Source organism: Diadema setosum, chromosome 19, assembly GCF_964275005.1.
Source record: "Diadema setosum chromosome 19, eeDiaSeto1, whole genome shotgun sequence".
NCBI lineage: Eukaryota > Metazoa > Echinodermata > Echinoidea > Diadematoida > Diadematidae > Diadema > Diadema setosum.
In genome coordinates, this window is record NC_092703.1 from 34,634,153 (window position 1) to 34,649,348 (window position 15,196).

Sequence of the window (15,196 nt, forward strand, 5' to 3'; positions counted from 1 at the left end):
CAGAGGGCGACCTTGCAATATTGTAGATCACTGTGTTATTTCACCGATACATTCTAGATGTGTGCTGAAATCATAACAAGACTTCTACAGAACAACGACATTCACGATTTTGGAAAATATATTCTGTATTTAATCCAACATTTTCATAGAGTAACATGATACAAGGCATTCTGGAAAACAAACTGAAGTAGGACATAATTATGTAAGCCCTTATAGGGTGTACAACACAAAAGTGTTTGAATATGTCCATGTACATCTCTGATCAATAATTTCCCTGTCCAAAATCTTTTCCACTTCTTCCACACAAGACACAATACCATTATGATATGAATACACAGGCAAGTTTTTGTTACGATTACTTCTCCCTCCTGAGAGCGCAAAAATCATAAACGGTACATAAAACAAAACTGAGTGTATGCACAGCCAGACCATAACACAAATGGCATAAAAACAAAACAAAACATGGTTAATTATGGTGTCTTCACCAAATAACAAATCGAGAAATATAACCTGATCTCTTCTATAATCCAGTATCAAGTTTTTAAACCTACAATACTGTTTTCCACTACATATAAAAGACTTGGCTACTTTAATATTAGAGTGTCTTCTGTATTCTTCTCCAAAATGTTCCAAATAAAAAGAAGTATAAGGACATTAGAATTCACATATTTCATCTAATCCCCAATACTGTACAGAGGAGTTTCCTTTTTTTTCACCTCCTGAGATTATACTTGCCTGAAATTCACTGCTCTCTGTACGATTTCAAGGTTAAAAACAAAAACAGCAACTAAGGCACAGAGAGATGCGGTATCCACTCAAGGATTTCAAGAAACATACATCACTCACAATTTGGTAGTAAAACGGGTACACAATCACAATTCCTGAAATTTTCCTTCCATCCTAATCCTTCTAATCTACCTGTATACTAATCTTTTCATCATTTACTCTTTTGTTAATCTTTTGAATTAAGATTGTGGAAAGGTTGTTACATACATGTAATATCTGTTGGACTTGCATATCACAAATACAATTCATTACATGTTTGTCTTTTGAAGTACTCTTCAATAGGAATATGCATTGATTTGGAACATGTAGCATTACAGAGGAAACCATTGAATGGTTTCTGGAATTCACAACAGTCAAACAAAGATCTAAGCTTCAGGAAGATGCTTTGTTCATAAACTATATAGAACGTCAATGTCTATCACATTCCATGAGGCTAAATTAAAGTGTGTGTCTTTCAGCACAATGCATTGGAGGTTTCAATATATGTAAATACAATGAAAAATGATGCTGATACTGTCCTAAGTACAGTGCACTCCCGTTAAACGGACATGGTTATAACAAAATTCTGGTTACAATGAAGTAAAAATTAGGGCCGCAACGTTATCCACTCTATGTACTCTTATTGTTTATTTGTTCGGTTATAATGAAATTTTGATATAACAAAATAAAACAGCCGCTCCCGAGGACTTTGTTATAATACTATTCAAGAAATTTCTAGTGGACAGAAAGAGTTTCAATGTACCACCGAATTACATGTATTTGAAGGACTGTTCAGATATAGAAGAGGATAAGGTAAGTGGAAAAAGGAAAAGAAAAGGGTTTTCTTTTGCTGCAAAAATTATTCCAAACAGAATTAACAAGGGTGGAGATAGAGAGTGTAGTATTAAACAGAGAGTTTTGTAAATAACTGCAAAGAGCTGGGAGGATGGATGTCAACAAAAATCAAACTAACCAAAAGCTTGCCCTCTCAACAGATCCTGTGTCATACTCTTCTCGATTAAGAGACAGCCTCATTTGAAAAGTATACTTTCACTTTGCCATGTTTTGGCAGAGGGTCTCATTTCATAAAAGATATTATGATAGCAATTCTTGCTAGAAAGACAACTTCTTGTAGTAACAACCAATCAGGAAGCTGGATTCTTGTCATTACCATGACACTTGCCATTACAGCAACAGATTACTATGATAGCAACTTTCCATGGAACAAGGCCAAGAAGTTTCACAACTCACTGAGATAAAATTTACTTGCACAGCTTGTAAAATCAAATACACTGTACACGATAGAAAAGCAAGACACACCTCTGTACTACTGAAACTTGACTGTGTACATTTTTCTCTTCACCATCCATTGCCTGCACTTTGGTTTGCCTATAATTGCACTAGTCTTAGTCTCGAGAGCTCAGACCCAGTCACGAGGGTTCTTGAGAATTTCCGTCAGCTTGGCCTCTTTGCTGCCCTCTGCTGGTGAGTGCATGTATCTCCAACTCTGTGGACAGAAGACCCATCACATGATAACTCAGATGGGATGGTATTGCTTTTTTTCATATGTTTATCTCTCAAGTTTTTGTCTTTAGGGGAAATGGGACTGTAATGCTTAACCTTAAGACATCAAGTCCTAGAATACACATTTCTATTGTGAAATGCAGTATCTTTTTTCACATTCATTTGGTAGTATTTCATAAGGAATGATAAAAACCTCGCCTCCATTGAAGCCCTATTTTTGGTCATATACCAACAATGTATCACTTGTAGAATAATCATAAGCCTCTAAACTGCTAAATCTAGAACTGTTTCTTAAATTGGCAACAAATTTTAGAAGATATAAAGTGATATTTCTCTCTTAAATTAGTAAACAAAAGTTGGCAACTTTCATTTTTCTCCAAAGAAAAAAAAATCTTTAGACCTGTACTTGGTACATTACAAAAAGGGGAGGAATGCATTTTTGCACGTCCTATAAAACAGATAAAAGTTCTGTCTGTGCTTATATATTTGAGAAAAATAAAATCAGTGAAATGATGTGTACAAAACAAATGGAGAGCTGCTCAACACCTACATCACAAAGTTGCCAATTTGTCTTCCTCTCTAAACTATATCAGTTCATAACTTTTTTGTGTGTCTATTTTTTCTCCAAAAATTTCACTGATCTACTTCTTTGGTTTTTCCATTTTCATACAAAGCAACATACTATCAGGATGGAATTTCCTTCTAAGGTGAAATAAGAAGATTTTTGTATTTGGATGCGAGTGAACTGTGATTACCTTTCAACACAAGTCCTACAGTTTGTTTCTTTGTTACTCTGTCACTAGGACAACACTTACTAAAGGGTTCAAAGAATATGTCATCAGCTTCTATCAGATTTGGCAAGATATTCATCTATCAATCTATAAATCAATCTATCAATCTACAAATCAAACTAACAATCTATTTAAAATCAATCTATCAATCTATAAATCAATCTATCTATAATCTGTTTGTTTGTTTGTTTGTTTGTATATGTGTTTCAGTCCATACTCACAGCTGTTTGAGGGAGAGACATCAAGATACTCTCGATCCTAGCCCCTGGGGTGAAGAGTCCAAACTTGGTCCCCCTGTCGTACACCAGGTTGAATTCCACATACCTACAGATGGAGAAAACACAGGAAATTCCACTGCCTAGTTTATACCACTACACTCAAATCTTTAAAGTAAACGAAGTGTAGACAAAATCAAGGCATTTGAGACCATCCCTTGCTATTTCCATCTATAGCTCGCAATTGCATGGAGCTTTATCTAAGTCAAATATTTGATTTGTGTAAGGTGAGTTATGTGAATTTCTTGTACAGAATATCAATGACAGTGTTGTCTTTTTAGACCTACTGGCAATTAATTCTCCAAGGAAGATATATTGACATTGTGTTGTAATCAGCCATCAATGCTAAAAATAGCAGTAACTTGAATGGACTTGAACAAAATCTATACGCAGGGTTCGACACTAACGGTGGCCCGGTGGCCCGGGGCCACCAAAAACGCACGTCGGGCCACCAAAATTTCAGAAATGAAGAATGCGGTGGCCTGATCGGGCCACCAAAAAAGGTCGGATGTTTGCCTTTGGGCCACCCAAAATAAAAGTTAGTGTGGAGCCCTGCTATATGATTTGCAGAGGAGTCTGCTTTTGCAAACTTTGCTTATCTGGTTTTATTTAGACACAAAATACTTCTTGATATTTGTTTGTTGGTTATTGCCTTTTTTCACTCAATGAAAAATTGTAGCAGCATTAAATTCCAATGACACATAACTATAATAACAGTTTTAGTTCATTGTGGCATGGGGTCATGACATGAATGCACCAATACACTAGTCATAAAAAAACAACAACTCAACAACGAACAAACTAGAAATGTCGCTACGGCGACTGGTGTATGCCTCCGCCATAATACATGGTTCTCCTAATAGGTCTATAGTACAATGTCTTGACAATGTGTGATGACAGTTTCACACAATTGGCAAAATATTAAAATGACAGGTTTGCCACAAATGTGCTGAATGTTCACTTTCCTAGAACTAGGTTCAATTGGATGAATGATTAAAACATCAAGAGTGCAGGTATTTGGGGGAACTGATGATTTTCACTTGACTTTTGACCCTTTTACAAGTTCATGCATCGAGTAATTTTCAAGGTATTGAGAAAAAGTATAATTTCAGTATCAAATGGTAAAATAGTATTATCGAAACCTGGCCTTTGACCTTTGACCCCACAGTTCCAAAGAGAATCACTGTTAGGTAGAACATGCATAAATATGTAAGTTTCATGACAATACCTTGAGTTATTTTTGAGATATGGAGGAAAAAGTGCAATTTAGCACTTTCACTTGACCTTTGACCTTTTGACCTTTGACCTTTTGGCAAGAAACTTCCCACAGAATATATATTGGGTTATACATGCATACATCAAGTTTTAAAAAAATCCTTCAGGCACTGCAAAAATATAAGGAAAGTAGTTATATTTTGAGGAGTTGACCTTGACCTTTGACCCCTGACCTTTGACCCATGACCCCCAACTTCCCTAGATAATCACTGCCCATCGGTACAAGCATATATACTAAGTTCCATGAAGATACCTTGAACCATTTGCGAGATCCACACAAATCCACACAAAGTATCATCCCCCAAGGATATACCCTCATACCAAGTTTGATGCAAAACCCCAACACGGTTCTTGAGATATCGACAAAAACAAAACGGGACGGACGGACGTACGGACGTACGGACGTACGGACGTACGGACGTACGGACGGACGGACGACCCGAAAACATAATGCCTCCGGCCACTTCGTTGGCGGAGGCATAACAAACAATTGGTGATTCAACGTTTATGTGCCCAGGCACTTCGCCTAACCTGCAAAGTTTTTTCATGAGCATTGGTAATCCATCCAAACTTGAACTAGATGGCATTGTAAAGTTAGCATGCCTACTCAGGTGTAGCAATATACCTTAGCAGTGGCGGATCCAGAGGGGGGCACACCAGGCACGCACCCCCTCTTTATTTTTTGTCAAAACAAAAGAAATAGAAAGAAAAAAAATGAGATGAAACAAAGAATTGGCACCAAAGATATTCTTGGCACACCCTCCCCCCCCCCCTTTACGAAATTCCTGGATCAGCCCCTGCCTTAGTCCAACAAGAATGCCATGGTGAAATAAAAGGGATTAGGGGATTAGGTAGTCTCTTTTTCATTGATAAGTAGTTCCAAGGCACATCAGCATGTGTGCCATTTGGTGAATGAAGCATAAGAAGGGTTAGGTAAGACAGATTTTGATATGTTCAATTCATGAGTGACATTAAACCAATGACAGCACACAATGTACATACCTCCCTCTTCTCAAGAGCTGCCATTGCCTGAAAATTGAACAATACAGAGAAACAACAGTCTTATCACTCCACAAAGGGTAAGAGGATTAAGAACAAATCAATTTTACAATCTCTTCCTTATCAAGAAGAATCGCTCATACTCTCATCCATTTTTGTTTTCTCCAAATTCAATGTTTTTGGCTAAAAACTCAAATATCACTACTTTTATTTTCAGTTGATCACATTGACACAGAGGCATTAAGAGCTAGAAAGCATGTAGATGAATAATGCTTTCTAATATATCCATCCAACAATACGACCGAAAAGAATAAAATCTAAATACATACATTTGTATAGATATCTTCTAAGCAGTAATAATGCAGTTAAAGAATGTGTGCTTCGTTCTATACAGTTCTATACATAGTGGAGCTTGATCAAATATGCTTAGATATAAATTGTTAATTTCAAGTGATAGCGATGAAGCCTTAACAAAAAAGAAAAGCAATTGCCATAAATTATGGTCACCTTTCATCGTAGCCATAACCGTCATCCTTGTGCTTTTGAACGATAGGCAGGTAGCAGGGTAGAATGGCCGTTGCACAGCTCTGGAACAATGAGGGTGTGACATCAACAAACTTCACAAGCAATACATCAAGTGGAATCACATACCAAATATTTTCATTCTTATATACTTATGCCAAATATATTCCTGTAAACATAACAAATGTGAAATTCTTGGCAATATTCTCTTTACAATTACAGGATACTATCAGATTTATCCCCCGTGGAAGCAACATCTCAAAATGTCAATGATACTGTGCCCAAGAAGTTTGTCAATGGTACTGATGGGGTTATAGAGTACAGAGGGAAAAAAATAACACATAAAACTCGCAACACAGATGTGCATGGAAGTATAGAATAGAAGTGGTAATATACAATCAATACATTTTCCTTTCGATAAGCCTTTCAAGCCAAGTGACAACAAGTTTTGAGTGGAGCTTACCTTGATGAAAGAGAATGCCTTATCTTGAGTCGGTTGGTCAATGTCATCAAAAAATATTCCTCCTACTCCTCTCCGCTCACCTGAAAAGAACATGAGTAAAAAACACACTGTTTTTTCCCCTTTTCTTTTTTTTTTTTTAAATTTACTGCTTTCTGATTTGAAAACACTCTTCTCTTTATTTTACTGCAGTCTGATTTGGTCCGCTCCACAGTATTCACAACTGGACCCCATGGAAGACCACATAGTGCAGCTGAGCCAGCCAGCCATCTTATCAAATTGATAATGAAAACAAACAGACAAACAAAAATTTTTTCTCACAACCAGTGTTTCAAAGTTCAGATTAGATCATCCCATCAAACATCCTGTATCCCTGGTCTCTTTGGTAGAGTCTATGTGTTTTTGTTACGGCGTATCAATTTTGATAAGTTGTTTTTGGCTTTAGATTTAAAATTGTTTTGGATGTATGTCATCAAAGAGAAATTGAACAGATGAAGAGTGTATGTATAGACAACATGACATAGACAGACTTGGCCAGAGCTGACCCAAACAGATATGAATTGACCTAAACTGACCTCAACTGACCTCAACTGACTGTTTGAGGTTTAGTCTTGCACAGAGCCTACAGGGTGTATGTACTGTCAGCAACAAAGGCTTTATTCATGGCCAAAGGGGCAGCTTGGTGTACAGCTTTGAGCTGACCACACTACATCAGCCCAAAAGTTAGTTAAAGTACAATGTACGTGACACAGGCCTACATATGATGCTGAGATGGATCATGGTCAGATGAGAGGAATCTACATACCCCTGTGCTCCACTACAAAGTAGTTATCGCACCACTCCTTGAACTTCTGGTAGTACTCAGGATCATGGAGGTCACACGCTGCCTTCAGTGTCCGATGGAAGTGTGTTGCATCCTGGTGAGAAATTATAGAAAAAAAAATAAGGCAATTTGTCACTCATTAATGTGCTGGAAGTTGGCAAAAGCAACATCAGAGACTTCTTTACGTTGGGCATCAACCAAACAAAAGATCAAGTCAGATTCCTTATCTATGTCTCACCACTGGAACCGATTTGGATCGATTGTAAAAAAAGTGCATGACAAAGAAGAATGGGAGGACAAAAAAAATCTCGACTGCCACAAAACACTGGTAGAAACCATACGATTATTATTATTTTTTTCAAAATCAAATTATAAAGTAGATATTGGTGCGTAAAAACTGACAGCTCCCTGTAAAGGAAATTTCTAGTAACATCTTCATTGTCATTGAGATGTATGCCAAACTCAGAGCTGACAAGATCTGCATGAGATCTTCCACCTGCAGATTTGAAGTACATTTACTACATTAGTTTGGCCATAGCACTGAATACTACAAGCTAATCTCTGGGATTCAGAAGGTAAGAAGTGATATTTTTACTCCAAAAATCATTCTGGAAGGAAAAAAACTGGACCTCTGCTGTTGTCATGAAAAAACAAGCACTCCAACTAAATGCAATGAAAAAAAACAAAAAACAAAACAAAAAAACAAAACAAACAAACAAACAAAAATCCCAGGACAATATTACACGCACATTTAGGTGTTGACCTCATGCCTTAAAGCTCTCTCATCCAGATTGATTCCGTTTTAAATGTCTTAATTTTCAAGTGTGAATAGGGCTCTAGAAAAATCATATCGGTCTAGAGGCTCACCTCTTCATCCAGGTAGTAAGGGGTCAGATCTGTACCTCCACCAAACCACCACTGGGACTCGCCCTCCTGTTCTACCTCAAAGTACCGGTAGTTGAAGTGAAGGGTCGGAACCATTGGGTTCCTCTGGGAGGAGAGATCAGTTTTAAAGGAGAGAGCTAAGTAAAAACATACTGCCATAGTGCACTTACTACAGAACACACTCTTTTAACTTTCAAAGGATATGTTGACTTGTCACCAAACCAGGCCCAACAGAAGACCAGAGTCCCATTTCATCAAAGATGTTAGGATAGCAACTCCTGGTAGAATGACAACTTCCAATAGCAACAGCCTATCAGGAAGCTGGATTCTCGTTGATACCATGGCACTTGCCATTCAAGCAAAGAGTTGCTATCATACATGTATGAATGTTTTATGACATGGGGCCTAGATATAACAATCATTGCCTCTGATGATGATGGCCAACCTGTTGTATTTTTGTTGTTGTTGTTGTTGTTCCTTCCAAATAATAATTTTTATCTCACTTGTATTTGAATCTGATGTATTTTTTTTTTAAATATATGGAAATATAAACTGTACTTCTTACTCCACTACTAAACCAAGTAATGCAAAGTTTCCTAAATACATTACTCAACACCATCCCTTCATAAATTTTGCCTACAAGGAGCCAAAGATGTCATTTCATCATCACCAACACCGAGAATTCCAGGATGGTACATCAACTTTAAAATCATGTCATTATACCCCTTAACTCTCAGGATGGGGACACAATGTAACGAAGTGAAAGTGAAAGCCTGATCATGTAGGCTCTATTGTGAAGATTGTTTTTTTTCTGTCATTGTTAAATGTAACATAAATTAAAGTGTTCACACACCATCCCTTTTGTTCATCCCTTGTATCCCACTCAAAGAGCTGTAGAAGTTACCCTGATATTTCACACAGAGCTCCAATCATTTCATATCAGACAGGACTTGGACAAACTTAAAAACTCATATTCACTTCAAAAACACAACAACAACACAGAACAGCATATATGTAACTTGTGTTCAACCATGGTGAAGTTACTTTGCAAATTGATATTTCCAACAGTTCTATGACTTCAGACTCACCGGATGTATGACGGAACTGATTCCAGTAGCAAAGAAAGGTAACTCAGACCCAGGTTTCAGTGCCTTGCCCCTGATTGGTTGAATAGGATCACATGACCATTTTTCCATACCAAAACACCATTTCAATTGACTCATTGATTAACAAAATTTCACAAACTTGCAAACATATATCTTTGTCCATTTTTTCTCATTCTTGCATAATTCTTGCATAATCTTCAATAACAAAATTCCTTCTGAGACATACAATTATTAAAATGACATCTCATCATGCTCATGACTTGAGAAACATTTTTACAAGCACATTTTGGATCAAATTTTGAATCATTGAATCAAATTTTACTTGTGAATATTAAGTACAGAATGGATCGTACTACATGTATTATATTTCAAATGCACTTTTGTTTGTGATGTACCCAGAGTGTTACAACACTGTGCACATTTCTGCCTATCATTATGTCCCTTGCATAAAGTTGGAGGCAAACATAACTCAAACGTGTGGTGGTACAGTGAGAAATGTTCTACAATAAATTGAAGACACATAACAGCACAAAATTTGCTTTTTCTTATATATAAATATTTGAATAAATCTATGAATAAAAGATGCAAGTAATTTTTTACTTCGATAACTGCGAATTTGTTTCATCCCCTACCTTGCTCTCATCATGGCAGCCGCCTTGGCTGATAGTTTGCCATGGACCACCGAGATGTTGACACCGGCTCGCTCAAAGACCTGACCGTCTTCCAGTATACAGGTGATACCACCACCACCCTAAAACACAGGGCACAGCGGGAAAATGGGAGGGGATAAGGGGGAGTCTGCCCTTAATCAATGTGGATTCTACATTACCAAATATGGCACAATTCTCTGTATGTCTCTGGGAGTGAAAGTAGAAATTAATGCTGTTAAGATTTATGTGCGAGCTGTCAGTGATTAGTTGGAAACTGTTTAACTGATAAATGCAAAGGAACCTTCTTTTTTTTTTTAAACTTCGGATGATGATCATGATCAACTTTACCATCATCACTATCATCAATTCATTATCATCATCATCACTGTCATTATCATCACCTTTCTTCAGGCTGCTGGCCTGTTATACCAACCAGGGTGGGGCCAAATATCTGAAGTGCCTTCCCAGTACCCCTTTGCTATTCTTACTGATTTGATTTTGGTTTTCTTTCTTCACTTTAAAGGGAGCCCATGAGCAATCAAATATAATATATTTGTATGTTCACCTTGCCAAAACCAATTCACTATGTTTAAAATGATGCTACGTTGTAAATGCCAAGAGTTCATAATCTAGGGATAATAATAGAAAAAAGAGGAAGAAAAAAAAAGAAACCACAGCCAGTAAACTCACTTCTTTTCTCTGCCATCTGTCCACAAAGAATTTCTTCTCTCCCTCAATTTCTTCCAAGGCTTGGCAGATTTTTGCCTGTTGAAATGAAAATGAACATTTTTCAGTGAATATTGCAGAGAGTCTATTGCTGAGAGTGCACATTTGCAAAGGCACAACTCCACTTGCCGATGACCTGAATTTCACCAAATTCAGAGTCATCATATCCTGTTTTCAGCAGTGAGGGAAAATCATAGGTATAGAAAGCATGCAAGCATAAACAAATATTATGACCATGACCATTTTAATGTCTCTGTGTCTACAAGCACAAGGTCTACAGGTATCTCACAGAAGCTGTTGTAGCAAAATGATTGTTAACGATAAACTGCACTTGATTGTCTTGCTATTCCTCTTTTGTTTTGTACATGACATGATACATACTTCACATGCTCTAAAAAAAAAAAAAGATCTATTCTGTAAACTCTGAATAATTAACATGAAAAACATGATCCTTTTCACCACACATCTTTGAAGGCACAGGATGTCAATGTTTAGTGCAAATTATATAAAATTTTTCATGTTTTTATTATTTGGCATTTCAGAAAAAAGGGAAGACCTCAAAGGTTTCACAGTCATATGAAAAAGACTGAGCATCCTTTACTCTATTAAATCAAGGAGTAAGTACAATGTAGGTTTAGTACTTTCTTGCTCTAAACAACAAATAATGCATCAAATGGTAGACTGTGATTGAAAGATCACAACCTTCCTACAATTTAATAGTCCAATGTCCTAATATTCTCTCTGATCTACTACTTTGATGTAAGGGTCTCATAAAAAAGAAAAAAAAAACTTTGCAGTTATACAATGTCTATATCTCCTCCTCAGTCAGTTGTTAGTTATTAGAAGGCTAAAAATTTCAATTGTAACCCAAGTATTAGAAAAAAAGATGGTGAAAGCTGCGTGTGTAAATCATGTCACAAACCTGTGTCCTCATAATGAAGAGTTCCATTCTGGCTTTCATGTCTTCTTCCTGGCAAGATTTGTGACACAAAGAAGAAAGCTTCCATAATATGAATATGAAAAATGGTGACACAACATTTGCTCCTGTCTTATTATCTCCAAAGACTTAGGGTTAGGGTTGTGCTAGGGTTTTAGATTTAGCCTGAAGTGAGGATTAAGATCAGAGTTAGAGTAATACATGTGGGTCAAATTTATGTTTGGCTTAACGTGCCAATATTTCATGGCAGCAATTGATGCAGGAGCAAATGTCACGGAACCACTAAAAATATAATATAGATAAAACATAATAATAATACCTTGAAAGCAATGCAATGGAATTTTTGTTTCGGTCACCAAAGGCAGGTGTTACGTGTCTTGATCAGAATTTATCTCTGAAGCATGAGGTGGCAAATATATGAAGAATAAAAATCATTGAGGAAACACTTGATCTAGAGTCAAGAACATCTCTAGGGTATGTGAATGTAGCCTTGCCAAATAATAATAATAATTTTAAACTAGAAATGTCGCTACGGCGACTGGTGTATGCCTCCGCCATAATACATGGTTCTCCTAATAGGTCTATAGTACAATGTCTTGACAATGTGTGATGACAGTTTCACACAATTGGCAAAATATTAAAATGACAGGTTTGCCACAAATGTGCTGAATGTTCACTTTCCTAGAACTAGGTTCAATTGGATGAATGATTAAAACGTCAGAGTGCAGGTATTTGGGGGAACTGATGATTTTCACTTGACTTTTGACCCTTTTACAAGTTTATGCATTGAGTAATTTTCAAGGTATTGAGAAAAAGTATAATTTCAGTATCAAATGGTAAAATAGTATTATCGAAACCTGGCCTTTGACCTTTGACCCCACAGTTCCAAAGAGAATCACTGTTAGGTAGAACATGCATAAATATGTAAGTTTCATGACAATACCTTGAGTTATTTTTGAGATATGGAGGAAAAAGTGCAATTTAGCACTTTCACTTGACCTTTGACCTTTTGACCTTTGACCTTTTGGCAAGAAACTTCCCACAGAATATATATTGGGTTATACATGCATACATCAAGTTTTAAAAAAATCCTTCAGGCACTGCATAAATATAAGGAAAGTAGTTATATTTTGAGGAGTTGACCTTGACCTTTGACCCCTGACCTTTGACCCATGACCTCCAACTTCCCTAGATAATCACTGCCCATCGGTACAAGCATATATACTAAGTTCCATGAAGATACCTTGAACCATTTGCGAGATATGGAGAAAAACATGAAATTTCAAATTTTTTTTTCACAAAATAACCTGTGACCTTTGACCTTTGACCCTGTGACCCTAAAATCCACACAAAGTATCATCCCCCAAGGATATACCCTCATACCAAGTTTGATGCAAAACCACCACACGGTTCTTGAGATATCGACAAAAACAAAACGGGACGGACGGACGTACGGACGACCCGAAAACATAATGCCTCCGGCCACTTCGTTGGCGGAGGCATAAAAATGCTTCAATCATGCTAATCTATTCCATTATATTTGAAAAAAAAAAACAGTCTTTTTTTTTTTTTAAGGGACAAGACTAGAATGACATATATGGTAACAACATACATCTGTAGCACCACATCAAAAGCAGAGGTAAGGTCACCTCGATATTTGATGAGTAGAGTTGATATATTTCATTATTTGTCCACTACTTCTTGCCTATGTACACATCAACAAGTTCCAAAAGTTCAAGATTGTTTTTCGTTGTTTCTGTCTTGAATCTTGATAATATCAAATTATTTCTAAAAGATGTAAGGTCAACAAAATGACATAACTTGTAAGACTATTACTGAAACAGACAGGCAGGCTTAATCTTCTCACCTTTTTGAGAACTTCCAAACTTGTGATGGGTTCTGTCATGAATTCCTTTGTGGCTGGATTAGGATGTGTGGTGGGCATGGTCTTTGCTATGACAACATTGTGCTACATCAATAGAAAACAAAAACAAAGAACAAAAATATGACTTAAAATGTACTAGGATAATCATGGAAACTATCTTGGCATATACACTACAAGACAAAGTGACAATGTAGTATTATAATTTTGATTCCCTCATTCTATAAGCACATTTAACAAATTATTTTTGCCAATTACACAATGTCATCTCCAACTGAACAACTTATTACTTCCAAAAATATATTTGAAATATATCTATGAAGGTACCAAATATAAACCATAAAGTATGAAATGCATTTCAAGTATGGAATATATTACATCATGCTTTCAAAGTGGACATAAAACGTGCATTCGCAGTGCTTCTCTTGGGAACACACTACAATAATAACAGTAATGACTGGGGTAACTTCAATCCATTCCATACAGGAACCTGATGGTCTTTGTATTTAGTCTATGGGGATTTCAGAATACAGTACGGAACGGGTTAATAGAAGCAGATGATGTGTCACATACGTGAGTTCTGTATACACCGTGAAGGACTGCTCCTCCTGCAATTACTGCACAAGCTGCTCCAATCCTCCTGAGTTGTGAGAGATAAATAGAAAACATATGATTCACTGTTGGAATGGAGCGTGAAACAGACAATTTATTGTCTAACCTGGATACTCGCTCAAGCAGGAATTCATGTCCGACTATTCATCCAAGGCAGTGATCAGATCCTGATATTAATTATTGATTACAGGCAATTCTAGACCAAATGGGAAAGGAAAAGCTGCAGTTTCCTGAATTTCGGTCACAAAGTCCCCTCGATAGGTTTCTCTGCCCAATACACTTTGCAGATGGGAAACACAATGGATGCATTACAACTCTACCCACATCTGTGCTGACACAAGCAAAACTCCTTAGAGGTTAGTGACTAAACCAAATTGTTTGAAGATCTTTAATAATGATTCACTTAATCATCAATTAATCAGATGATAAATTTCGATAGTGCTAGGTGCAACAAATCCCTACAACAGGGGAGGGGTAAAAGGAATACAAGTAACCACTTTAAATTCAGGAACTGTCCACAGATTTGTCCTTGGTAAACTACAGTAAACACATTGACTCTGTCCTTAACCAGTTAAGGACGAGTCCTGAGTATACTCGGACAGGTGTCTATGGGAAATGTGTGTTATAGCAAAATCAGTCTGTCGTCAACGGGTTAAGCTATCAAACCCTTTCACAAGAACCTCATGACTCTGGGAGCAAAGGGTAACTCATGCTCTTCATCAACTTCACTGTATGAATATCACTACATAATCAAACAATTAATTCAGCCATCAACTCTCATTGACAAATAGGCCTAGCTGCTATTCATTTACCAGAGACAAAAAAAAAAAGTTTTGATAATTGAATTTGCCACTATATAGATGCCAGATCTCTCTTCAGGACCCTAAAAATGGAGTGGAAAACATCTATTCTTTAAAACATACCTGTATTTGAGGAAGAAGCTCATTCTTGCTGCCATGCTTTC

General features: G+C 36.8%; 1 protein-coding gene across 1 annotated transcript; it reads right to left on the bottom strand.

Moving 5' to 3' along the window:
• Positions 1-100: 100 nt before the first annotated feature.
• Positions 101-15,196, bottom strand: LOC140243070 (oxygen-dependent coproporphyrinogen-III oxidase-like). Its single transcript, XM_072322806.1, has 14 exons — positions 15,156-15,196; positions 14,194-14,260; positions 13,606-13,707; positions 11,724-11,771; positions 10,766-10,840; positions 10,058-10,176; positions 9,408-9,477; positions 8,302-8,424; positions 7,417-7,528; positions 6,615-6,694; positions 6,137-6,216; positions 5,633-5,659; positions 3,302-3,404; positions 101-2,272 (listed from the first exon to the last, which is right to left on the bottom strand). The coding sequence occupies exons 1-14, from the start codon at positions 15,188-15,190 to the stop codon at positions 2,186-2,188; spliced, it is 1,128 nt and encodes a 375-aa protein (XP_072178907.1). The 5' UTR covers positions 15,191-15,196; the 3' UTR covers positions 101-2,185.